This window comes from Bos indicus, chromosome 19 (assembly GCF_029378745.1).
Source record: "Bos indicus isolate NIAB-ARS_2022 breed Sahiwal x Tharparkar chromosome 19, NIAB-ARS_B.indTharparkar_mat_pri_1.0, whole genome shotgun sequence".
NCBI lineage: Eukaryota > Metazoa > Chordata > Mammalia > Artiodactyla > Bovidae > Bos > Bos indicus.
The window spans coordinates 34,625,680-34,651,851 of record NC_091778.1 but is presented as its reverse complement, the minus strand read 5'-3'; the positions used below and the strand labels follow the sequence as shown (position 1 = coordinate 34,651,851).

The 26,172-nt window shown below is 44.8% G+C and overlaps 1 protein-coding gene across 21 annotated transcripts in view; it reads right to left on the bottom strand.

Annotated features, from left to right (window-relative positions):
- The window catches only part of NCOR1 (nuclear receptor corepressor 1), a 115,230-nt gene that overhangs the window by 12,009 nt on the left and 77,049 nt on the right, over nucleotides 1-26,172 (bottom strand). For 12 of the 21 annotated variants that reach the window (XM_070774356.1, XM_019980591.2, XM_070774355.1 and 9 more), the window contains 20 exons: nucleotides 24,670-24,865; nucleotides 20,031-20,180; nucleotides 19,159-19,319; nucleotides 17,589-17,709; nucleotides 17,395-17,496; nucleotides 16,961-17,061; nucleotides 16,087-16,255; nucleotides 14,918-15,058; nucleotides 13,612-13,695; nucleotides 12,883-13,139; nucleotides 12,293-12,653; nucleotides 10,473-10,700; nucleotides 8,348-8,557; nucleotides 7,797-7,946; nucleotides 7,351-7,458; nucleotides 5,606-5,771; nucleotides 4,942-5,429; nucleotides 2,526-2,654; nucleotides 1,885-2,042; nucleotides 1,496-1,719 (listed from right to left, as the gene is read on the bottom strand). In XM_070774356.1, the coding sequence (XP_070630457.1) occupies nucleotides 1,496-1,719; nucleotides 1,885-2,042; nucleotides 2,526-2,654; nucleotides 4,942-5,429; nucleotides 5,606-5,771; nucleotides 7,351-7,458; nucleotides 7,797-7,946; nucleotides 8,348-8,557; nucleotides 10,473-10,700; nucleotides 12,293-12,653; nucleotides 12,883-13,139; nucleotides 13,612-13,695; nucleotides 14,918-15,058; nucleotides 16,087-16,255; nucleotides 16,961-17,061; nucleotides 17,395-17,496; nucleotides 17,589-17,709; nucleotides 19,159-19,319; nucleotides 20,031-20,180; nucleotides 24,670-24,865 (3,704 nt within the window). The remainder of the gene's footprint in view (nucleotides 1-1,495; nucleotides 1,720-1,884; nucleotides 2,043-2,525; nucleotides 2,655-4,941; nucleotides 5,430-5,605; nucleotides 5,772-7,350; nucleotides 7,459-7,796; nucleotides 7,947-8,347; nucleotides 8,558-10,472; nucleotides 10,701-12,292; nucleotides 12,654-12,882; nucleotides 13,140-13,611; nucleotides 13,696-14,917; nucleotides 15,059-16,086; nucleotides 16,256-16,960; nucleotides 17,062-17,394; nucleotides 17,497-17,588; nucleotides 17,710-19,158; nucleotides 19,320-20,030; nucleotides 20,181-24,669; nucleotides 24,866-26,172) is intronic. The other 9 variants (XM_070774367.1, XM_070774370.1, XM_070774373.1 and 6 more) reach the window with 8 other exon arrangements.

Here is a 26,172-nt window from a genome sequence, read left to right as displayed (position 1 = left end):
GGGAAGATGCCCTGGAGAAGGGAAAGGCTACCCACATTCCAGTATTCTGGCCTAGAGAATTCCATGGACTGTATATAGTCTGTGAGGTTGCAAAGAGTTGGACATGACTGAGTGACTTTCACACTTTACCAATGGTATATACCTTTCTTGGTGTATCAAAACTTGAAACAGTAGCTATCATTCTTACCACAAAAGATGAAGGACTTGACTATCTTCTCTCTATTGATTTTAATCTTTAGCTTGTCTACTTTATATAGCCTGCTCAGCCATTTTTATATGATTTACAGCATTTACATTGTTCCAGAACTCTAGAACAACTCCTCTGTGTTTTGCTCATAAGTTGAAAAATCAGTTAATGGTATTTTATAACAGTACGGATTATATAAATATTTTAAATTATAAAACCAGGTAATCTGAAAGAAATGTAACATTCCTCATTCAAAAGCAAGGTGCAATGATGTGGAAATTACAAGTGAAAAAATCAAAATGATTTATTTCTCATAAATGGCTATCAACTGTTCAAAATCTACATAGCACTTTGTATGAAGAATGTATCATGAATGACATAACTTTCTGTTCTTCTTTGATAACTGAAGCTCTTTTTTCTTAAAAGAGAATGCTTTCATCATGTCCTTAAGATCATCCAGCTGCTTGAGATGTCTTATGTCATTTGCAATTTACTTCAGAACACTCCAGTTTGAGGTGGGGATAATGAAACACATGGGGCCTGTACTGGGTGCTGGCATGTTACACTTTCTCTACTTCTATATGTTCAAAAAAATCCCACAATAAAGTTCTTTCCCAAAGGAGTATCGTTCATCTTATTAAATACACTGTTCTTACTCCTTTATGTTCTCTGCTAACTTAGGGGTTGGCAGGCAGGCTGGAGAACCAGGCCTGCTACAAAATCAACTGCCGCTTCCCACTGCCCTGGTCCATCCACCTGCCATGTGTCTCCAGATATTTGCAGAGTCTTTGACCTGCTGAACCCCAGACTCGTTCTCAGCATCTTTATGAACTTGACAAATCTGTGCTGCTTGCTCTCCATCAACTAACATGAGCACCAACATGCAGTCCACTACCTTCAACTTCCAAGTGCAAAGCACTGGCGAGAACATTGGAGAGAGCCCTGTACTGAGCAGCCTCACATTATTCAACGCCAGCTTCCTAAACATCTGAACACACTGTGATTCTGAAGACCCAGGCCGTGTCCCAACATTACCACCCAACCATCCATGCCACAGCACTGTCTGCAAACCTACAGACAGAGGACAGCAATCAACTTGTGGACACATAATAAAAACATATAGGACCAACTGCCCAGACAGTAGACATTCCAAGAATAATACACAAAGGAAAAACTATCATTTACACTTTCCAGGGAATTAAGGTAAAGAAACTTTACCTTAAGGTAAGAAATGAATCCCCTAACGTGAAGGTAGAGTACGACTGTTTCACTGCTGGGGAACCTACGTGTGGCCAAGGGAGACCATACCTTGCCCTGGATTTGTCCACTAGAGTTTCTGGAGAGACTCTTGAGCCTGGTCTCTGATGGTGAGCAGATTGAGACTGAGATTCTGGGCTGTAGCGGTTTGATGTTTTCGTTCTCACAGGTGTAGACACCAAGGCAGACGGTGAGCTCTGGAATGTAGAAGTGGAAGGCTGCTGGGGAGGCTGCGAGGAAACTTGATTTCTAGCAAAATCTTGTGTGATAATTTGCTGTGAATGAGAAAAAGAGGAACTGGTTAAATCCATTGAGCACTTGCCAAAAAAAAGTGTAACATAAAAAAATCTAGATATCTTTATTGTGATTCTATGTGAAACGTGCCCTGTGTGATTGTGTACAAAGACCCCACTAACTAGTAAGAGTAGTGAGAAACTCACGCAGATGTGGTCAGCAAGTGTGATGAGCCGGTGTGTCCGGGGCACTTGCCCCGCCCCCTCGGCTTGTGAGGGTGGGGGCGGCGGCTGCTGCGGGGACGGGGACTCCTGCTGCGGCCGGTAGTGATGCAGTGGTCCTTCGTACTGTCTGGGGGCTTCGTCTAACAGGGGACAGACAGACGTCTTACTGCAGGGAGGCCCACCTTTCACTCATGAGCAAAGATTAAACATAGCTCAGAGAAACACAGGAAGGGGAATTCATATCTTAATTTTGAAGAAAAAATATTTATTCACTGAGAGACATCAGAAGATTAGCATAGACTAAAATGTGAAAGCACAAGTGGGCAAACAAAATTAACATCAACTATTTTCAATATCATTAAAACATATTTAAAAAGTCATCAATGACTTAAAAATAGTATTCCATTGAAGTGTAGTCGCTCAGTCGTGTCCGACTCTTTGCGACCCCATGGACTTAGCCTGCCAGGCTCCTGTCCATGGGATTTTCCAGGCAATAGTACTGGAGTAGATTGCCATCTAGACTCATAGAAGATTACTCTAAAACAAAACTAACAAAATGAGCTATTTCTGAACACGCCCTGGACAGACAACAGGAAGCACATGTGAAGACACAGGAGACCCACTTTCTGCCTGGCTCGCCTTCACGACCTCCGGCTGGTAGGCCGTCAGCCTCTCCTGGGGCGGTGCGGGAGAGCTGGCGGGGCTTATCACCTCAATAGCATCGCCAGGTGTTTCATACCGGTGAGAAGATACTTGAAGAAAAGAAAAGAATCTATTTTAAAACTAATCTTATGTCAAGCTCAGAAGTCCCAAGCTCTTCAAATCTATTTGCATATTTTCAGTTTTTACTCGTCAGAAGTGCTCAACGGCACCTCAGGTTAATGAAAAAACAAACAAGGAGTTCAATGCATTGTGGCAAAGGTCAGTTAATCGCTTCCTCAGGCTCCTCATCTTGGCAAGGTACAGAGTTTCCTGAAAATCTGCAGGCTCTAAAACCTTGAGGTGAAGCAGATCAGAAACAGAGCTCGACCTTCTCCTGGGGGCTGAAAAAGAAAATCACCAGGAAATTCATCACAAGAGATTAAACCAACGAGAGGAGACCTCAACAGTACATACTTCCAAGTCACTTCCATCCCGGATAGTCTGCTCTTCTTCACCAGGACAACTTCAACGCTGTGGATTAACATCACGTAATAATTTTCTCAAATCACTGAGTGCTCCTGACAAAAATGACTCCCATTTTTAGCCCCATGTTACACCATGAACGTGAACAGAGGTGGCGGTGAATGTCTGCAGGGAGGAAGGGAGCACGCGCCGTCACAGCCGGGCCCTCCAAGAGATGGTGCCCTTGGGAACTGAGGGTCTAAGCAGTGGGGGTCCAGGCGCTTTCCTCAGTCCTGCCAGGGCCTCAGACTCGAAAACAGGGGAGCTGCTGGGGAGGGATGTGACCTCCTGCTCAGGACCCTTCTGACTCAAGAGTGCTGTGCGCACTTTTGGGTGCACTGAAGCATCTGAGGAAATGATCAGCGACCCAAAGAGTATGTGACCCTGGCTAGATCAGCAAGCGTGGTCAGGTCCTGGACACAGGGTAGAGGGTGGGAAGAACCCCACTACTAGTGCACCACCCACTGCTCCAACGGCAACTCTGCAGCCCTCTCCCGCCACACCAGGCCATGGAAGCCGCAAGGACCTGGCTCTAGTATACTCAGGACAGAGACCTGGTAATGGGAACTTGGAAACTAAAATATGTCACTATATGCAAACTAACTGGTACTACTTTGGGAAGGGCACCAATCACTGTTCACTGTTTGCGTGCTGCTCCCAAACTCTGCTCCCCAAGGCAGCACAGGCGGCAGGAGGCCTGGTGCTCCTGGCAGCTCAGTGCTCTTGATGTCTTGGGCGGGGGCCAGGAAGAGGGGGCTTGAGGAAGAACTGAAAGCCACGCTGGGTAATCGGGAGGACCCTGGGCGCTTCACACAAGGAATGGAGTCAGTGATGAAAATAAAACTATGCTCAGAGACATAAACCATCAGAAAAGCAGCCAGACTGCTTGCAGACATTCTGTGACGCAAAAAGGAAGTGATGTCAGGTAGTTAGCAAGTGTTCCACAAGCCCCAGGATGGTTACCACGCGTGTGCCAGTAACTTCCCGCCAGACGGCCCAGTCACACAACTAGAGACTGTCTCAATTCTCTGTAGGTACAGCACCGATTTTGCAGATTTCCACAGTCCAGGCTAACAGATATCTTTCATGGACACATAGGACTACCAAGCTTCTCTCCAGACCTCAGCCATGGGGCTATTTATTTATCCAAACAAGTCAGGATCAGGAGCAGACTAGCCAGAACCTTGTATTGCATGCCAGGCAGTGCACAGGAACCCACTGGTCACGGTCTCCGACTCTACTCGATTCACGAATGGAAATGAGAGGTTACTATGTGTAGTTACATTACTTCAATACTAAGGGATATGTGTTTAAATACTTGCCTTCAGAAATTCAATAGAGAATTTAGGATGTAGTTAAAAATACATTTAAAACAACTTTTCTAGCATTTTACTGTAGTCTGCTGAATTCTTACACTTGCTCAAAATCCAACTTATAAGAAATACCAATTACCAATAACCATAATTATCAATAAGGTGGTCTTTTAAAAATATCTATATCTTAGAAAAAGGTTACTAGTGGCTTTGGGGCACCACCCTAGACCCTGATGCATGCCTTAGGAGGGTCTCTTGAGGAATGAGGTCTCGAAGCGTGGAGCGTGTGACACACCCATTTGCAGAACCTGAAATGTGAGCGGCTCTGCCTCTGTCTGCCTCCCTGTGACTTCATCCCCAGAAAGGCCAAGTTCCTCAAGGAAACACGTGACAGTGCACTTAAGATGCTCATATACTTAAAGGCGTAACAGCAGGAGAGACTTTCGTGCACCACTAACCCACACCACCTCTCCATGACATTCACACCGTGTGCTTCGCTTCCCCTGGAGTCAGGTGACTCCATGTGTGGCCCCATGGGGCGGGCTCGGGCCGAGATACATACAGCTACTGGAAGAGTCTGAGCTCTGGGAGCCACGGTCCCTGCTGTCCTTGTCCGAGGCAATCTGCCGGGTGATGATCACGTCTATGAAGTTAGCTGCGGTAATGGTGGTCTTCCCTCGAGTCCTTAGCTCTTCCTCATATCTGGACTTGGGAGGAGGCCCTTTCTCTTTCCCAGCCTCAGAGTAAATTACTGCAGAGTGAGGCTGGGGCTTGCCACTCGGCAGGGCTGAAGAGGTGTACAGACACTGACCGGCTCTCTTCTCCGCCTCCAGGCTTTTCTGCTCTAGCTGCTGCTCACTGACTGCTGCCCTGCTCCTCACATTCTCTTCTAACCTGGTGGCGTCGTGCTTACTCTCTTTCGTTTTGGACACATCCATCTGGGGAGCAGATGCAGCAGCGTCCACAAGAGCAGCCAGGGCATCCGCAGCGGTGTTGTAACGGGAGGCCGGCAAGCCCTGGCTGATGGAAGGGCCCCCGGCAGGCAGTGGCCTGAAAAGAAAACCAAAGCACAAGTCTGTGATGGGGAGACTCTCCCAGTGTGTTGGGGTGTCAGGAGGACAGACTGCGGTGAGCACAGTGTGCAGTGCTACTGCAGTCACATGCTGATGAGCATGTGACACATGCAGCAGACAGCACGTCTGGTCCAAGTGCACTCGGAGGCTTACATGATCCGCAACTGCGCGCTAGGGTCCAGTGGGGTGATCACGCTGGTCCCGTTGGTTCCCTGGAAGACGCTGGGTCTCTGCTGCAGCAGGGTCTCCTGAGCTCTGACTGACGGGGATGGGGAGCGCACGTAGCCATGGCTGCTGGGCCGGCCAGGCTGCTCCGAGCCTGCGGGGCAGAGGGATGCAAGGACGAGCCGTCAGGAAGAGGCTGGATGGCAGCACAGAGGGTCGCTGACTTCCTCACATTCCCAAATAGAAGAAAGGAAAGCAGGTGGAGAAACTCACTACCCTGCTTTCTGGCCTTTCGAGAAATCAATGCTTTAAGAGTTTTCCAATAAAGATGCAATAAAACCACACTAGTAACTTGAAACAAAATGGTCAGCTACCACTTTACTCTCGTTCCCATTCCTGTGACAAGTCTCTATCTTGATTCCAAAGAGAAACAAAAAACCACCAATACCGGAGCACTAATACAAATCAGGAAGTTTGTCTCTGACTTTTCCTCAAACTCTGGTGTGTTTCTTATTTCCAAAATCAAGCCTGGAACAACTGTCTCTGAATCACAATGCAAATGATGAGCTTCTGCTGCAGCAGGGCCCAAGGCTGCCCGGCCCGCAGCTCCGTGGCTCCTCCACTTGACCATGGCTCCCACAGCAAAGCTCCTTCACTCGCAGGACCTCAAGTTCCTTTTCCTCACTCTCTCCTCCACCTCCTCGGGCTCTCAGACTCACTCTTTCTCACTTGAGCTGGCAGTTCTAGCAAACAGCCATATTTTTTTTTCAGAGCACGTACCACTTAGCACAGCCATTCAGCGATTCTCTCCCGTCTGACCACACAGCAGTTTATGTGAGCGTTCCCACAGGAGTGCATTCCTAGGACTCGATTATTGCTCATATTTTTATGTCTCTGAAAAGGTTATCCCTGTTTATACTACCACTGACAGTGTGTAAGAGGCAGTGTTTCCTCAAACACCACAATACTATCAAACTTTCAAATGTTTGATGGAGAAAAATTATGTTTGATGGACTTAAAGCTGCATGTTATTCATCAGTGGGATCACAAGCATTTTTAAAACATAGTTCCTACAGACATTATGTAGGATTTGTACCTGGCTTTCTTCAGTTAAGTCAATTTCTGCAGTTTCTATACAATCAACATACAATCAATATTATGGTGCTAGTTCATGATCCACTTCCCAGGTGGCTCAGTGGTCAAGAATCCACCAGCCAATGCAGGAAATGCAAGACACGCAGGTTCAATTCCTGGGTAGGAAAATCCCCTGAAGAAGGAAATGGCAACCCACTCCAGTATTCTTGCCTGGAGAACCCCAAGGATGGCAGGCTACAGTCCATGGGGACACAGAGAGCAGGACACAAGTGAGTGATTAAACGACAAGAACAGCTCATGATTCATTAAAGCACCTCCTACAGTCAGACACTGAGGGATTTCTTTTACATTAATCAGACAACCTTCTAAGCACACTGCATCCTCCCTTTACACGCCAACCCAAATGCCACACCTATCTTCAAGAATCTTCTGTGAGCCTCTGCTGGATGGCTTCAGCTTTAATGAGCTCTGAGCCCAGCGTTTTCAGACCCAACTGGCATTGCTAAATCCAAATGCCACCGTCCCCATGACAACACCACTGCCTCCGCCCTGCCTGGCAGCTCAGCAGCCTACACACGCAAGGGCCCCACTGTCTGAGGGCATCCCACCCCGAGCACGAGGCCAGTGCCTCCACCCACCCGGCCGCAGGTAGAGGTCCGAGGAGGCCGCGGCAAGGCGCTCCCGCTCCTTTTCCCGCTCCCGCTCTCTCTCAGCACTGGCCGCGGCTGCAAGGTGTGTCGAGTGTCCTGGAAAACACACAAACCTGCAGCCTGAGGACAATAACACCAACCTGGCAAGTGCATCAAACAAGCTTTACCTTCTCAAGTGACTGAACATTTTTCAGAAAGCTCCAAATCTGAGCAGTAGGAAGTGTGCTTTCCTAAGAGTTTCAATGATAATGGAGCATAACACGAGCTCCCAGGAGCTCTCAGAGGATCTAGGGACAGACATTGTGGAGGACCCATGACTAGACAGTAAACGAAAAACAGCAGACTGGGGAAAAGTGCCCAAAACACCCATAGAGGGTGTGCTGGCAACATGGGAGCACACTGCTCCCAGCAGAGAGGGGCATGCGCAGACCCACCTGGACTCACGGACGCGGAGCTGTAAGGTCTGGGCGGGAAGGTGATCTGTGTACCAGGAATATATGTGATTCTGTCCATGGGGGGGGTGCTCGTCCCCCCGGGGTGAGGCACTAAAATTGCTGGAGGCATGTTGGTCAGGTCAATGATTCCTGTTCAAAAGAAAAAACAAAATTATGTTTAAAGGGTTATTCTAAAGATAAAGAACTGCACATGGCTCTTGGGTTTCTCTAACCCCAAAATAATTTGCATACAGGACAAAAAAAGTGCTTAAGTTCAGCATGACTCTGAAAGACCTGCTTCATCAGAGTAACAGATGAACACTGCCCCACCCCCAACCCCCACCCTGTACATGGGGGGAGAGTGTGAAGCTGGCCAGACCACGGGTTCCAACCTCAAGGACATCGATCTGGCCTCGTTATTCCAGTGCTGCCAAAACAGCCTGTTTCGATGCATCATCCTGTCTGCCTTCAAGGCTAACGGCTACAGAGCCTGCTTTTCCTTCCTCCTATCATCCGCCCACCAAGCACTAGTCCTGGGCACAGACACACACCCCTGGTCGCTGGGTACGGGAGCCCCAGCTGCTGCTCTCGGGGAGACAGCCCCCTGGCTACGTCAGGCCGCAGGCCCACTTGCATCTGCTGGGAGGTGATGTAGTCATTGAGAATGGTCTGGCGCGTGTTCTCCATTGCGTAGAGCTGGTACTGACTGGGGTAGCCGGGGGTCGGTGACAGCTGCCTCTGGAACAGGTAAGCAGCGGCTGCTGATGAGAGCAGAGACAGGCATGTAGTTGAGTCTGTGCAGAATCGACTTGCTAAACATCACCCACAGAAAGAGTAAGGAAAAGAACCATCTGCTGAGCTACTGAGCACAATCAGCTTCTACCAACCTCAGGGTTGGGGCAGGGGGAGGGGGACACAGGATTACGGCAGATTCCTTTTGGACCTTGACAGAGCAGCAGTGTGAATATAAACATCCTAATGTCAGATGTAACGAAAACCAGGATGACAGATCAGACAAAACAAAAGTATTAACCTTTACCACCAGAAGAGCAGCTAAAACCTACTCTCAAGTAGTTTCACTTTCAGTCTTTGACATGTAACTTTATTAGATTTTTCACCTGAAGTTTCCAAAGAAATGGAAAAATTTGTAACAAATGGTAACTTTATTTTTTTGGGGGGGAGGGTGCTGAAAATGAACTGTCCATGGGCATTTAATCAGTGTGTGTGTGTACAGCAGAGATTAGTCAAAGGGCCAGATGGTCAATATGTGAGGATTTGTGGACACTATGGCTCTGTCACACTGACTCAACTCTGCCATTACAGTGTAAAAACCGCCACAGACAAAACAAACAAGCAGGCATGGCTTGTATGCTAATAAAACTTTATTTGCACCAACAGGCAGCAGCAGGACCGGGCCCCCATGACGCAGGTGCTTGAACACTGTAGGTGCGGTCATGAGCTGAGCACACACAGTGAACTTTATGCAGTGCCGGAGGTCCACTACATCCCAACAAAACTGCAACAGGAGATGATGCCTCTATCCTCAAAATACTGATAATCCAGCTCAAGCTCAACAATGACAAGCAAAGAAAACTGCTATAAAATAAAGAATTATGATACACACTAAATGAAAGCATAAACATTCACTTCTGTCTGAGAGTTTGAGTGATATAGTTTATGAACACATTTTCTCCTGAGAAGAACAAATGACAGACTCTCGGAGTGTCTGCTCCCCCTTCCTCTAGCCCTCCCAGTGGGGTCTCTCAGCCGACAGTGGGGGGTAGGGGTGAGGCTCCCGCCCCAGCTCTGGGGACAGGCCCTGAACAATCAGGCATGTGTGGGCGCCTCAGGGACCTGACGTTTTCAGGTGACAGACAATGTGATGGTACTGACCTCACACAGTCCAGCAGAGATGCTCCACCACCTGTGGACAGGAAGCCCTTTCCTGGGCAGAGCCCACTGTCCCGGGGCCCCGCAGGCAGCACTGCTGTGCCAGGGAAGCCCACCCTCCAGAAAACCTACATGCTTCTACACCTACTAAGACCATGTTCACTGACGGTCAGTGGTATCTGTTCAAAAGTTCCTTCCAGCTGTACTTGCTACTACAATAATGAAACAATGAAAAAATGACGCTGCTGTTTTGGAAAGACTCAATATAGAATCTGAATTAGGTATGGACTAGATAATTTTAAAAGATGAGGAAAAAAATCTAGAAGGATACTGTATTTATTGACAGATTCCTTTGGTGTGTTTTTAAACTTCAACTTCACTTAAAAAGACAAACCTGGAGATGTATCATTTGCATAAGGAAGAACTGTGAGGTGTAACCAGTGCCCTGACTAGAGATCAGAACACTGGTGAAGAAAGGCTATGTTGTAAACTAAAATGTATGAAGTATGCCTGTGTTATTTAAAAACAGTTCTTCACATGAACCCACTTTCCAATCAAATGCCACACACAAGAGGGCTTTCCACATACCCAGTATTTTAATTCTTTAAGGGGTGCTGGTAATATTCTGTGTCTTGATTTGGGGGCTTGAGCTGTAGAGTTTGTGAAAATCCACTAAACTGTATCCTAATAACACACGTGACTGCCTGCATTCTGTACAGAACGTCTAAAGAGGCACACAGCCGTGTTACTGCTCTGCCTTCAGTTTTCACTGAGCACTGTGCTTACCAGGATCCAGAGCCCGGTGAAAGGGCATGGCTGGGTCCAAGTGTGCCGGCAGGTGGCTCCGGTACACCTCCCCGGGGGTGCCGCCCCTGTGGTGCGGCTCGAAGGGGCTGTGGCTCACTGCAGGGTCCACGCCAGGCACCGGAGACTTGGCTGCGATGCTCTCCCTCTGGGTAGGGGTCAGGGTTGACTTCCTCTCATGATTAGCAGACTTGCCAGAAGAAATTGTAACTAGAAAAAAACAGCCAACACCACAAATCCTTAAGCAAGCTTGTTAAGTAGGATAATGTTAATCTATTTCTCAACCATTCCAATACAGACCATATACATATATCTCTTTGATCTTCTCTTTCTACTAAACATGAAACAATCAATCTTGCAGAACATGCAGGCACCTCTGGGTTGGGAGACTGCCCCCTTTCAGGTCACAGCCCGGTTTATCACCTAAAATTACGAATGAAAGTCGACGCTCAGTGCTTTGTCATCTCTGACCTGATAGGCTAATGCCTCCAGACCCTGCCCACACCAAGCCTCCACCCTCTCTCTGCCTGGCTGCCTGGCTCCTTGCTGGGTCACACAGTGTTCCCTGCTCTGTGCTTCCACACAGACTTCCTCACCAGCATTGGCCTCCTCCCTGCTCCAGCTTCTTCTTCTCTACAGGACATTATTCAGAAGTTTCATTATCTCATTAGTGCTACTGAGTCCAAACGAAAACCCTACCAGCCATCACCTTCCACTGTTTCAGTAACTGTGGTGAAACAGAGGATAAAATTTACAAGTTTGGCCATTTCACAGGGTATACTTCAACAACAGTAATACACAACACCGTGCAACCATGAGCACCATCTAATTACTATTTTGATAATATCGACTTTGCTGTGATCACACAAACCTACGTGTGGAAGCCAAGAAATCATGCTGGTTTATCACCTCCCTTCCCTGCCGCAGCTCGCTCTAACAGGCAGAGCCTCTCCCTCTGCAGGGCAATTCTCCTCCTTCAAGACCAGAACCAACAGGATGTAGGTTTACACCATGGCCCTAGACGGACATTTCCCTCTTCTACTCCCTCTGTGTGGCCCCTCCAACCGCCCACGGGAGTCTGCACATAAGCCCTCGATAAACGAGTATTGCAATACAATCTAAAACGCTCAGTGGAAATACTTCTAAGGGCCTCAGATTGTTCACAGACCACCTGGTAAAAATCCATGCCTCTCATCCCCCAGATGTCTCTGCAGCAGCATGAACCCCTAGGAGGGGTGGGTTCTGGTCATAAAACAGAACCGACAGTAATAACAGTTCACAGTTACCGAGTTCTTCCCACACTCTGTGCACTATTCTGCCAAAGTCCTTTCAACATATCACCTCACTTTATCTGCATAGCAATCCTATGAGGCCAGCCTTGGTATTACACCACCAGTTCACAGATGAGGACACTAGAGCACAAAAAAGCTAAGGAATGTGTCCAACTCAGTACAGTAAGAACCTCGATTCACCCTAAGCAGCCAGCCCCATGACCTGAGCACTCAGATAGCAGACACACAGCAGACAGTGAAGAGAGCTGACCATCCAGACCAACTTCCAGAAATTCTCACGGCTTAGCTGAAAATCCATGCCCAAGCATGACCTGTTCCACCATTTCTGGACTCCAGTGCACCTTGCACTTAATGAGAACATTAGACATTTTACTTGCAATGATGCCTATTTTCATGGGCAGCCAGTCCCCCAGAGCACAGCAGACAGGCTGCAAGCCCCTGGAACCAACGCTGGGCCACGTGCTGCGGTGGACAGCATGAATGTTCAGACAGCATATGAGAGCAACACACCTTCGGAAGCTCTGCTCAGCATGGGCGAGCCCCGGGACACGGTGCTGGCGTAGCTCCCTGGCGTGCGCCGTGCGCTGGCGTCCTCATAAATCCCCGGGCTCAGCTGTGCTTTGGGAGCTTCGTGGAGAGTGGACCTGAGGACTGAGGGGCCGGAGCTCACCACCGATGTGTGCCGGGACCGCACGGGCTCTCCTGCCTTCACGTCCTCATACTTGCCCCTTTCTACCACTTTCACGTTCTCGGGCACAATTTCCAGTGGAGGCATCCCACGGGGCAGTTTGCTAGGCCCCGTGATCAGGGACTTGACATTGTGTTTGATGGCAGATTGACCCGAGCTGCTGTCGAATTTGATGGGTGTGCCCTGTGGGTCAAGAGACAAGTGTTACAGGCAACCCTGCAGCCTGGCTCCATCTCAGGTTCCACACTGGCGTGTGCCAGGGAAGGACTGCTGAGTGCCCATGCCGCACATGCTCCCAGACCAGAACTGAGGTCACAGAGACCTCCACATTTACTTTCAGGAGACCCGATGTTTAAAATGATCTAGAACCACCGATAACTACTGCTGCACTGTGGTCCAAAGCGGATGGTACCTGGGAGATGGAGCCCTCAATGACGGGCCGAGCGCTCGGCACCACCTCGGGGGTTTTCCGACTCTCCTGAGCCAACACATCCTGCCGGGGGATCTCGTGAACGGAGCGCCCCATCTCTTTGATGGTGGTGATGCCATCATAGGGCTTTCCTTTGGTGATGGCACCTTCAAAAGCTCGGATGGGTGGACTCTCCCTTTTAATCTGTTTGGGGTACTTAAGGCCATCCTCGAAACTTTCAGTTGTCGCTCTTGGTGTGCCTTCAAAGGATTCAAGAAACACACATGGTAAATTAATGCCACTGAACTATACACTTAAAAACTGTTTTAACAGTAAATTTTGTTGCATATAAATTACCACAATATAAAGAAATTAATGCCTTGCTGTTTGCAGTTTCTAATCAGTTTTCTGTTTACAGTAAGATCCTTATGTAAATATTCATTGGCCATTATTTGGCGGGGGGTGGGGGGAGAGTTGTTCAAGACTTAATGTATCATTCAGCACAATCAAGAGTAGTTCTTACATAATGAAGATGTCTGTATTAAAAGATTAAGCAACTATCATCTTGAAATAAACTATGAACCTCAGAGAAGAGTTATAGTTAGGGTTTAAATACCTAACATGTCAAAAGGGAAGATACCTTGAAAAACAGGCTTCACATCCTGCACGTTAATTTCAAACTACTTCGCCCCTGAGACAGTTGTGAACAGAAGCAAACAAGCAGAGAGTTACCATGCATGATGGACCCAGACAGCACAGTCCTGTCCTTGAGGTCAGAGTGAGGGCTCCCCCTGGGCAGTGCACGGCAGATGAGCCCTTTCAAAACAAGCAGGCGGTTCTGGTGTTAGATACAGCACGGGTGTCAACTCAGGCACACAACTAACTGTTCTAAGAGGACACACTTCTGACAAAAGCTCCATGGAAAAAGGTGAACCGTTTTGGATTTGCAAACTATTCAGAAGAACATCATGGAAAAAACAGTAAAAGCTGGAAGTATCCACTTTTAAAACCGTTTCTTTTCAAACATTTTTGCAAATAGAAAATGGCCAAGGAAGACATCTAAGTCAAAGCCTAGAGAACAACACTTTCAAAGCCAAGTCTAAATTCTCAGTGCTTTTTTATCAAGGTGAGAGAAAATACAGAGGGTTAGGGTTAGGAAATCACTGTTAAGTTCTGAAGAGAAAAACATGAAAGATGGATACCTCAAAAACAGATAAAATACACTAAAGATGCAAACCAAAACAAAACACATGTAAATAACCTTTTCAGAAGTTTCATGTTACATTGCCAACAAATTTGAATCGAGGAAAGTAAGAATTTTTTTTTAACTACAGAGAAAATTCAGCTCTTAGAAAATTTCAACAGGCCTTCAAGACTGAGGAATTCTTACCCTGTTTCCCATTTCTCATCTAGATTAAAACAGAACAGTTGAGTCAGGTTAAGACTTAAGGAAAGTGAACCATTCACAAAACAAACCATGGTGATTGTGTGATGAAGGCAATGCCACATGATCAGCACAGGGCTGCACAGCTGTCTCTCTTCCTTACATGACTGCAGGCACAAGCCCTCAACTGACAGAGCAAGAGATGGGCACAGACAGACGCACCAGGAAAGAGCGAGATTCAAACACGTCTCTGCTCTGTACGTTATATACCACTCTGCCGGCCCCACAATAAAAACAAATGCTCATGATGAACTTCACATTTTTAAACTCACTTAAACAGGATCAATCTACAAATTACATGAGCATTCTAACAGTTACCTATGATAAGATCAATTTTGTCTTTACTTCCCCCTTCACTGTCATGTACTGCTTGATTTATATGTAGAGATGAACATGAATTTAAATGTTTACTAATACAACTTTCATATTAGTATATTAATTACTATTATACATTTTATACTACATGATATGTTTCATTTATAGATTGATATAAATTTCAGGTAGAAATGACATATTAAATGCAACCTAACCCAACAATGCAAACTGGCTGTACAGAATTAAATGTATCTAAACAGAGCTCTGGAAACACTTTACCCTCCAGCGGTGCTGATACGGGAGACTCCCTCATGGACAACCCTTGTTTTATTGTTCCTTCCACTGATTCATAGCTTCTTTTGAGACTGATTTCATGAGCTGTTCTCGGACTCCTTGTCCCTTCTCGGGCATTCTTAATATCTGCAGAACACAGACACAAGCACTGCTCGGATAGAGCCCAAGGCCTATTAGCCCAAGGCCTAAATAAGTTACTTTAACCTCATGATCTCATGATCTCATGAAGGTAATACAAAAACTGGTCTTAATCTACTACATACCTACCTCTGTGTAGATGATATTTATAAAAATGTTTCCATTCATTCAAATATATTTACTGGTCAGGCATAAACCAGGATTGCAGATATAGGGTGTAAATTAGGTCCTTTCCCTCAAGGAACTTAACAATAGTGATGGGTCCAGGTTAACTAATGGCAGTTACCACTAACAGGTACTACAGACAGCAGGCGATCAAACTGCTGAAAAGGGATCTGGGCACATGAAATTTCAGGTAAGGGTCACTGGATACAGCAATGCGACTGATGATAGTCATCGCCAGCTGAGCCAGGGTGGACACAGTGGAAAAAGGGGAGACGCATGTCTGGGCAGGACAGTGCGATTTCAGCACACTGCTCATAACAGTGGGCAAGCTGAAACTTAAACTCATGAACACATCTAAAGATGAATGTTTAGAGACAGGCATTAAAACAATTACATTTAAGGTGAATTTAAATTCAGTACTCTTTCTAGGATGATCAGACTACTATCTACTCCTTAACAAGTAAAACTGGCATTCCTTTAAAATAGAAGGGGGTCAAATAGCATTCACAGGGACTTGTTTTTGCTGAGCAGACATTTAGCTGTGGTTCTATTAAACAGAGATTCTTTTCCTAGGCTAAATCTAATGACCACAGCTGGCAGTGGGGAGCCACCACTCAGGGGACACTTACTCTGGGCTCCGCGCTCTTAAGCACTTTTCACTGACTGACTCAGTTAATTTTTCACCAAAGTTTCAAGAGAAGTACTCACGTTAACCCTTTTTACATTACAGAGAGGAAACCTGGGCTTGGGGAAAGAAAACTCACTTTCCCAAAGCCAGCAGGTAATGAGCCAGCCCCACACCCCTGTCACATGTGACAGCACCAGCCTTGGAGTGGAGAGGCGATACTTACTATCATAGGATAAGATGTGTCCACTTTTGCCTTCGTAAATAACATGGCCTTTGGAGGCGGCTTCCTCCCGGCCTTTCTCAGGACTGCTCTCTTCAATGGACAGTCTAGAAACAGGTCCCTTCACCAATGCCTCAGTGGGTATGCCAGCCTGGGACAGAGCTGGGGTCCCCTGCCATTCAATCAGACACAGGCAGCATGAGCATCACTTCAGTTGACAGGACACAAATGCTCAGAAAATGTAACCTGCCACACCAAGCATCAGATCAAGCCATGACCTCAAATAAGAAAGGCCAGCACATGATGGGAAACCGGACATGTTTTATAAAGGAAGACTGTACCTTGGTCCTTGAACCCTGCCATGCAAAACTTCCTAAAATGCCAACAGGTATATGAATTGAGTCAGCATTCTTCCCCACCTCAAAGTCAAACCACTATGAAAGCACTTAACTCTCAGAAACAAAATTTGTCTTAAGGCCTAAACTCATGCAAATGTAGTCAAGTTTTTTCAAAATTTGTAAGAAAAAGACGACAATTTGTAAAAGCAAGCAAACAATTTATGATTTTCCTCTCAATTTCTGTTTAAGCTGAACACATGTTAAAAGCTTTGCCAGGCAGAGTTGCATCAATTATAACTTGTTTTTTCTGACAATCTGCAAATAATCCACCTTTTTCAATGAAACACAGTATAGATGATTTGGCTTGTGGTTTATCATCTGAGGTTTATCACAGGTTTATCACTGAGACCTGTCCCAAATCCCAGAACAATGAACAACTTTGTCACAAAATTTGTGCTAGAATGGCCAACCCACTTGAGACTTCACTTCTGGTTTTCTCACCAGCTGTGGTTTGGGTCTTGGGAAGGAGAACAACTGACCTGGGTGATGGAACCTCGGAGGGATGGGATGCTTTCCACAGAGAGTTTGCTAGAGGGTGTTCCCCGAGTTATGCTTCCTTCTTGAATGGTTCCTGAGGTACCTGGATAACAACAGAATCATCAGCCAATTACACCCCCACACCTAGAAGAAAAACAGGCCAACAAAACCAGCCCCTGCTTGGGAGAGACGAGAAAAAAAGGGGAACAGCAGCACAAAAGGAACAGTGTTTTATTGAAACATACTTTAAAAATAATTTCACAATTTTTAAAAAGCACTGCAGAAACACAAAATTTCAAAGTTTTAAAATGATTTTTATATGGAAAGAAAATTTAAAGGCTCTAATTTAAGAGCCCATCTTTAAAACATATTACTGACTTCCCTTAACCCATTTACTGGGGACCAGAGTATATTTCTGCCCTACAGTGTGTCTTACCTCTGACCACCCCTTCGTGCTGGGCTCTGACCAGTAAACCCTCAGGCTGTGAGTTCTGGCTTCGGGGAGAGAACTCCTCCTGCTTGATGTAGGGCACTGTGGCTGTGGGCCAGAGCAAGACAGAATGAGCTCAAGTGCCAAGTCCCCGACTGGTGCGCCACAAAAGCGGCCACGGTCCCCCCCTCCTCACTGACCTGGCTTGGCGGCCTCCTGCTGCCGCGGCAGTCCCAGAGATATGGAGCCTGCTGAGGGCTTCGCTGCCTCGGGGGCGTAGGAGGCCTGATTAGGAGAAGGCAAGTAAGTGCCGGGTGTTCCCTAAAAATAATGTTAAAGGACTAGAATAACACTGTCTCTTCACAAGGTCAACTCTAGAGTTAAGGTACACATTGCTGTTTAGAAAACCTACCACCCATCCACCCCCCACACCAAAACTAAGAATAAGTATACATAAAGCAAGAAAATCCTCGTCGCAGATTGGTTAAATTTTAAAAGCTTTTAAAAGGAGCAAGACATCTTCCAAAATCACCCTAAATTTTAGGTAGATTGATGTGTATTATTAACAAATTACATAACTGAAAACACTTAACCATACCCTCAGATGTAGCTATTATTATTAACTGCATTTATTATTAACTGCATTTATCCCTTGAAAAAATGGTGGAGGAAGAACTTCCAAAGACCCTCCTCCACAAACGCAACCAAACCAGAAAACTAGCAGGAAGGTTAAGAATCAGCCCTTTAAGAACTCTTTTCCAACTCTATAACCAAAGACCTGTAGAAATCTGGGAGCATTTATTCAGGAAAACGGCGAACTCCGGTGAGAACTGTGAGCTCTGTGACCTGTGAACTTGCTCTGCTGACCCCCATTGCCGGTCTGCTTCAGCCCTTAGAACCCACAGCTCTGGTCACATCAAAGTACGGGGGGTCAGTCTCAGGTGACTGTCATTATCAGACTGGCTGAGCGGTTCTCTAAGAGACCCCACTTGCAAAGCTGTCTTGATTTGGCCTGATGGGGTGGGGAAGCAGGTGTAGGCTTGTCAGAAACAATTAGAGTCAATGGATTAACTTCTCCCCTGGCCGAGGCAGTCAGAGCAAACAATCAGGCTAACCATAAACTGTAAGAGGGACGTCCCTAGTGGTCCAGTGGTTAAGACTCCATGTTTCCATGGCAAAGGGTGAGGGTTCCATCCCTGGTCAGGGAACTAAGATCCTGCATCCTCTGAGGTAGACCCCACACCTCCCCACAAAAAGGACAAGCTAAAGAACGAGATGTCCACAGGGGTCTGCAGAGGTCCAGCATCTCCCTGGGGACCTAGAAGGCCATACACGTGTGCAGGCTGCACACCGGCCAGGGGAGACTCCAGAAGGCCGTGTGTCCTCACCATGTGTGGTCCCACCTCAAGGCTCTGTGATAGCAGGAAGTGAGGAGGAAGGCAGTGTTGTCGGCTGCCTGGCTGATGAGCCCCTTGGTAAAGACTGGGGAATTTAAGTCCTTCGGGCACAGAGCTCCCTGATCATTAGCTAACCACTGATTAAGCAGACAGAGATCTGAGTGGCCACATGACACACTCACTCAATTTGGGGACCTAACTCGAACAAACCTGCATGTGCCATGGAAGACAAAGCGACTGCTGCATTTTTAAGTCAATGTCTCGTCATAAATGGATTTTCATTTAGACTCTGACAAATAAATATGGGAGGGAGGGAAAATCTTTACAAAACAGTAACCAACAGAGAATCTCCTGGGAAGAGAAGCCCTCTTACCTGCGAGATGGAGCCTCCCAGTAAAAACGATGGTTTCTCGGAAGCCACTGTGGTTTTCGATGACGGGATGAGAGGAGGCGGCGGCCGAGTGGGCCGAGTTGTTGGAAGCCGAACCCCTTCAGGGAGGTTAGTTATCACCTGATGAGGAGCAGGCTGGAGGACTTTTAAAAGGAAGAAAAAAATTATTCGAAATAGTCAATTTCCTAGTTTGTGATGTTCCCACCTATCCCAATTTATTTCTTCAATCACAATTCAATTGTAAGTGCAAGATGAATTCACTTAGATTAAATCTGTATCCATACTCAGGTCACAAATGGTATCTGTGACACTGAAATACTCAACTCCCTGTCAAACCAGAGCTTTTAGACTGATGTCCATTTCAGACTATTTCTGTTCAGCTTATGCAAATGGCAATCTTTAGTGATTTTTTTCTCTCTTTGCACCACTCCTTGAACCTCACACAGGAGGTGAAAAGAAGGGTATTTCTTAGGGACAGCTGATATTACAACTCTAGAAAATATACAGATATGACTGACAGCCAGTTATATGTCCTCTTTGCATCTTGCATAATTTGAGAAACACTGATTCTGACTCTCATAGACACTGGAATATTTTTTAGCAGGGGATGGATCTCAAGATTTTCACAAAGTACATGTACTCATAGGAGAACAGGCAGTCAACGTCACAGTATACAGGTATGAACACAAACCTCCCAGTGGCCCAGTGAATCTCAACTGAATACAACTGAAGATGGGATGCAGAGAAACAAGAAAGGAATTCTGAAATAGCAGGGACATGTCCTGGGAGCAAACCACCCCTGCCAGCAGTGTAGGTGGATGGCCAGCAGCCACGGCAGGAGGATCGGTATTTACCTGGCGGGCCACTAGAACGGACTGCACCCACACCGGGCTGCGGAGAGAGCCTACACGGTGACGCTGACCTGGCCGCGGTACTGTGCATCTGTGCCTCCTGCTCTAGAGCACGTGTGGCCTCAGCATAGGGCATATAGGCGACTGATTTTCCTATGGAAGTTAAAGTTACCAACATAAGGGAAGAACCCCAGATTGAAATAGCAAGTGTGACAGGACCAGCCCACACTGTCCAGAGGCAGATCCAACTCTATACTACTATAGAGGTCTAGGTTACAAAACCCTACACATCCAAATCTTCTGTGTAAGCACCAGTACTCTGACCTAATGAAATCCACAAAAATCCGATGACAATTTCTTCTTTCAAAGCACAAAGAACTTCTCTGTCCTCTTATTAGGAGAATCAAGTCTTTTCACATGCAATAAAGATCACAACAGGCAAACAACGGATTATCCAGCCATTCTATGAATTCAAGTATACCCTGAATTAGAGACCAGAATGCTGAGGATTTTGACTTTTATAATTAGCCTCTTGAAGCCCACTGCTTAGTATTAGAGAAATAAATGCAATCAAGAAACGGAAGAAGGATTTCAAAAGATGCAGATCAAAATCATTTTTAATGGCTATGCAAGCTTATGAATTTTACTATAACAATGCTAATGAAAATTATTCTACTAATTTACCTCCACATGAAGTATAAAAATAAACTTTAAGCATTTCAAGGGCATATCAGATATGCAGTCATATTAAGAAAAAACACAAATATATATAATTATATAATTTTCTATATTTTATATATATATCATCTTTTCTTTTTTTAAAGGAAGTAAAATTGACATACTATAATTTTAGAAAAGAAAGTAAAAATCATCTGTAACCTAAACCACTTTAAACTGTGGCATTTTAACGTTTGCCAGAACAAATTCCCATTCATCTTTTATTCTTTTGCTTACCTAGTTTTATCCACTTGTTCTTTCAGATAAATCTAAATTTAAATCATTTTGAGTACTTCCTCCCCAATGTATCACTGGAATTTTCACTGGATGTATACTTACAGGAGACTTGACATTTTATACTGAGTTTTCCAATTGAGGAACGTTGATTTTTTCATACAGGTCATTTTTCATAATTTCATATAATTTTAATAGATGTTTTTTATTTTGTTGTGAGGAAAACCATCTGTTTAGTATTTATATTTAGTATAAATATATATATATATCTGATTTCTGCAGATACAAGAAAGATAAATACAAATCTCTGTATACCAATTTTTTCTGAGAAACTTAATGAACTTTCCTCTTAGCTCTAATAACTTCTCAGTTAATTCTTCAGGCTTCCTAGGTGGATAATCTTCCCCTGTGAAAAATAACTTGCCTTCTCCCTCAACAATAGCCCTCTTGCTTGATTCCTTTCTCCCTTAACTGCAGTGACATGGCATCTTCACAGGTCCTTTCTAAAGAGAAGGTCTCCCGCCTCTCATTGTGAAGTGGAAGGTTTGTGACTGGTTTCAAGTAGAGAATTGACTAGCACAATTAAAACGTTCTTGAGCTTATTAAGGTATTTTTTAAAAACCGGAAACAGTGAAAGTAACATCAGCTAATAGGAATCTGTACTATGGGCAGAGCACTGAAGACTACAGGAAGTATCTCGTTAAGCTCTCAGGACTGAGATCATTAAGACCGTTTGACAGAGGAGGCAACTGAGGCTCAAAAGACTCACACCCTAACTGCCCAACCAAGGCTGGAGACTTTCCTGCAGCAGTGCAGTTCCTGGCCTGAGCTCTGAGCCGCAGTGCAGTGATGGCTTCCTGAGCACTGGGTGCAGAAATTTCAGATGCCTCTGGGGACACCATCAGGATGATGCTACCCATTCCTTCTCTGACTGATTAATAAGTGTCCTAATACTGTGCAGATTTACAAAATAAACCAACTACAAAAAAAAATGTCTCCCTTTCTAGACAATTTAACGTGAGAGCACATTATATATATATATATATTCAGTGAAGGATGGCTTTATAAGTTTATAAACATGCATAAAAATAAATATACTTGTCATAATAGTGTTAAATAAAAAGATGAAATTTTAGATGGTTCTAAATACAACCATTTAAGTCATCACGTACTCAGTTGAAAAAATAAAAAAGATAAACTAGATTCAGTTGCACAGAAGCATTAACTCTTATTTTGGTTGGATTTTGTTAAAACCTGCATTAGAACTTCACTTCATTAGAAGTGAAGTTCTACCTTTACATATGTCAAGTCTGAGTTCTTTCACTGCAGAAAAAAGGTTTCCAACTAAAGCAGGAGTCAACTTGTATAAATGTTACTAGAAAATGAGAACAATTTTTCTCTGAGGCTTTTTCAAGCTTTTCTACAAATGGAAAGGCTTAAACCGCCTGTCTCATAAAGAGAAGGTGAACACAATCCAACAGGTGGACAACAGGTGCTGCCTATTACCTTCTAAATGAGCCCGTGAAAGGAAAAGCCAGAACTGTGTTCCTACCTCACATGGACAACACCAGTTGGTAATGGTTTATATGTTAGAACTCATTCTCACTGTATTTACCATTCTATAAACTATTCTATGATGCTGCACTGAAAATATTCCTATCAAACACTCTACATACAAGTGAGTTAATTGCAAACATATAAATGTTATTTGGGAGATTATCCTTTAAGCAAACTACAAAATAGCTATAAATTCAGGAGAGCCTTCAGCACTTGTTAAACGAATTACTGGATGAACATACTAGCTAGATTAGCTAAAACAAAACTTAACCTTAGAATAAAATGTAATCAACCACCCCAGTTTGTAGAGTCACCTTGAACCAAAGTGATGTCATATTAACAAACACTTTGGTGTCATACTGATCACATAAATAATGACAGTTTGGGTTTAACACCACTGTATCACTATTTAAAAAAGGATACCATTCAGATCTAAACCACATGGATTAATGTGACTGATCATGGAGAAATGCAATTCACAGTCTGAAGCCTCAGAACTTGGGGCTGCCAATATAACCCACTTGTAACGGAGATAAAGAAAAGAGCCTCAGTTCTTAAAACAATTATACAGACATATTAGAATGATTCAGATGTTGTCAGCTGAAAAATGCTAAGCTTTAGCATAAGTTCAGAAAACACTATTTGAATGTTAGTTTTTCCACATTTTAATTCTGTTTAAAAAAATTTATTCTAAATCATTTATGTAAGGGATAGATCAAAAGACTTAAATTATTCTATAATTTATAATTTTCATACTGACAGATTTTTCTCATCATTGGAATCCTCAAAAGACAAGTACTTCTGCTAAATCCATTTTTATCCTACTCCATTTAAATCATTCCTTTAACATGTAATTGCTGAGTACACATTATGTCAATTACTGAGTTAGGGATTAAGGATTCTCTAGAGGCAATATACTAAAAGCTCACAAGTTAACAATATTTTTTCTACTTTCATTCAAGAAATATTCATTTAGCACCTATTATACATATAGCCATGGTGGGTATTAATCTGGTTCCCATTTTTAATAGCCTAAGATTTATATTTAAAACACTAGCAATCTTATATGTAAAACTCTGACACAGGACGTTCAGTAACTAACCGTTTACCCCTGGTGGGACAGGGACAAGGAGTCAGCAGGGTCAGTTAAGCACGACAGTTCCACTTTTACGTTAAACAGTCCTTGAAATGCATGGCGTTCTATAGCTAACAGCCCTTATCTTATACAAGGTACTACCAACAGTCTACTGAATCATTACAAAAAATGAAACCATAGTCAGAGAAGACTTTAATGGTCTCATATTCTAAGTGTGTTGTACTAGGCAGTCCATCGGTTACTATCAACCAGACTACTACTACAGACTACTGACTACTAGGTGCCGTTTTCTAACCATAACAGAATTAACTAAAATTTAGTAATGGCTCCCTTTCTTCTTGTTTTAAAAGAAACTAAGTGTATCATGCACCAACTAAAAAGAACATGCACAACTCAAATCTGTCACTTGAAGTAACAACAGTGACACAAAGGATAACAGCACTCTTCAAGGTGTCTATTACACTATGCATGTGCTAATATACTACTGCTGTAAATTATCATACTGTATGTAAAATAATGCTGAACCACACGTTATAAAACAATACTGAATGTGCATTCGTTTTCAGAAAGGCAAAGATATAGCTAGATTAGACAGACAGATGTATTATTTGCACTTTACTAAAGCTGAGAAGGTCAAGTGGCTTGCCCACGACCATAGTGAGGGGTAAGTCAAGGTCTGATCGACTGTGCTACACCAAGTTGATCTCATCATATCAGAGGTTTAGAATATTTCCCTGACTTGCTTGGAGGACAGGTAATTCTCACTGACTCTGAAAACTCAGATGAACACAGCAGAAAGAACAGCCAGTACACAATCATCAGCAGTAAAGTGAACATCACAAAATTCACATTAACAAGAAGTCTACTGAAAACATCACCGCCATCCTTCAGTGATCAAAAACACTGACATCCCTTGACAGTCTAACGGAGGTTAAGGTAAGGAACTTTATCTGTTCAGGACAGCGCCATTAGGTTTCAAATGCAGCTCTGTTTCCCACCACCTGCACCTGTGTCCTGGGCGGTGCGCACACTACCCACCTTCCCAGTCTCTGCCGGGGCTCCGGGCGGCACTGCATGGGCTGGTGGAGCTCCGACACTCTAGGTCCAGCTGCTCCTGCCGTTGCCGCTGTTCCTCCAGGAGTGCCGACTCATGCATGGCTTTGATGTGCCGCTGGTAGAGGGCATAGCCGCTCACAGGGGTCCCGATCGGGATGTTACACGGGGTGCAGGAAACCTACAGGGAGGAAAAAATCTAAATACGCCAGACACCAACAAAGTAGCCATTTTACCATCTGTTGCAAGTAACCCTTATTTCTATATAATCTGACTGCTTGAAGTGGTTTTACCATTTTTTTAATCAAAGAAATCTTCAAGCTTTATGCTTAAAATGCTAAACAATTACTTTCAGATTTGAACACGATATAAATCCCAAACCTGTGTTGCTGCTGCTGCTGCTAAATCACCTCACAGTCATGTCTGACTCCGTGTGCCCCATAGACGGCAGCCCACCAGGCTCCCCCAGGCCCCTGGGTTCTCCAGGCAAGAACACTGGAGTGGGTTGCCATTTCCTTCTCCAATGCATGAAAGGGAAAAGTGAAAGTGAAGTCGCTCAGTCGTGTCCAACTCCTAGCGACCCCATGGACTGCAGCCTACCAGGCTCCTCCATCCATGGGATTTTCCAGGCAAGAGTACTGGAGTGGGGTGCCATTGCCTTCTCCGAAAGTTGTGTTAAGAGAAATCAAAGTCAGAAATCACAGTATTTCCATCTGCTTTTAACTTAAGACGTTGAGCCCCTGGTGGCTCAGGTCTGGCCCACCCTCTTCCCGACCCTCATAGGTGCTCACACCCACTCCTGTGGATTTAAATGTCACCTCTATGTTAATGGCTCATAAGCAAATATTTCTGAGACATTTTTCTCCAAGTTCCACAGTCACTGCCCTTAACAACTCCACTCAGCTATCTCAAAGCACCTCAAAACTCACATTCAAAATGGAGCTTCTCATTTGCTACACTGATCACTTCTCTGGCTTCTCGTACAAAGCAGAACCCCAGCAGCTTCAGCCAGAAGTCTGGCAGCCACCATGGCCTCACCCATCTCCTCCCCTCCACCACCAACTTCATAAGATGCGGTTCTCTTCAGACAAGCCAGCCCCACCATCCAACGCCACACTGCCATCCCTCCTGCCTTCCCTCTTGCTGCCGCCTGCTCCGCTCTCACAGTGCACATCACTGACACAACGGGCAACTTAGACTCCTGTTTTCTCTGTCTTCTGTCTCTCCCACCTCATAAAGAAAAGAATCCAAGCTGCTCTGGCATGAATATGCGCATCCTGGGACTAGCAGAGAGCAGACCCTTTTACAACCTGTGACCTAAAGACCCACAGTTTTTTCCACTGCTGTAGGTAGGATTTTTCACTGCACTCATAATACACACATAATTTTCTTGCCTTTGGGTTTTAGCTTATATGTAAATGTGCCTTCTCCTTCTTTTACTATAAATATAAAGCAAAATGAACTGCGTTGGTCCAATCAAAACATTAT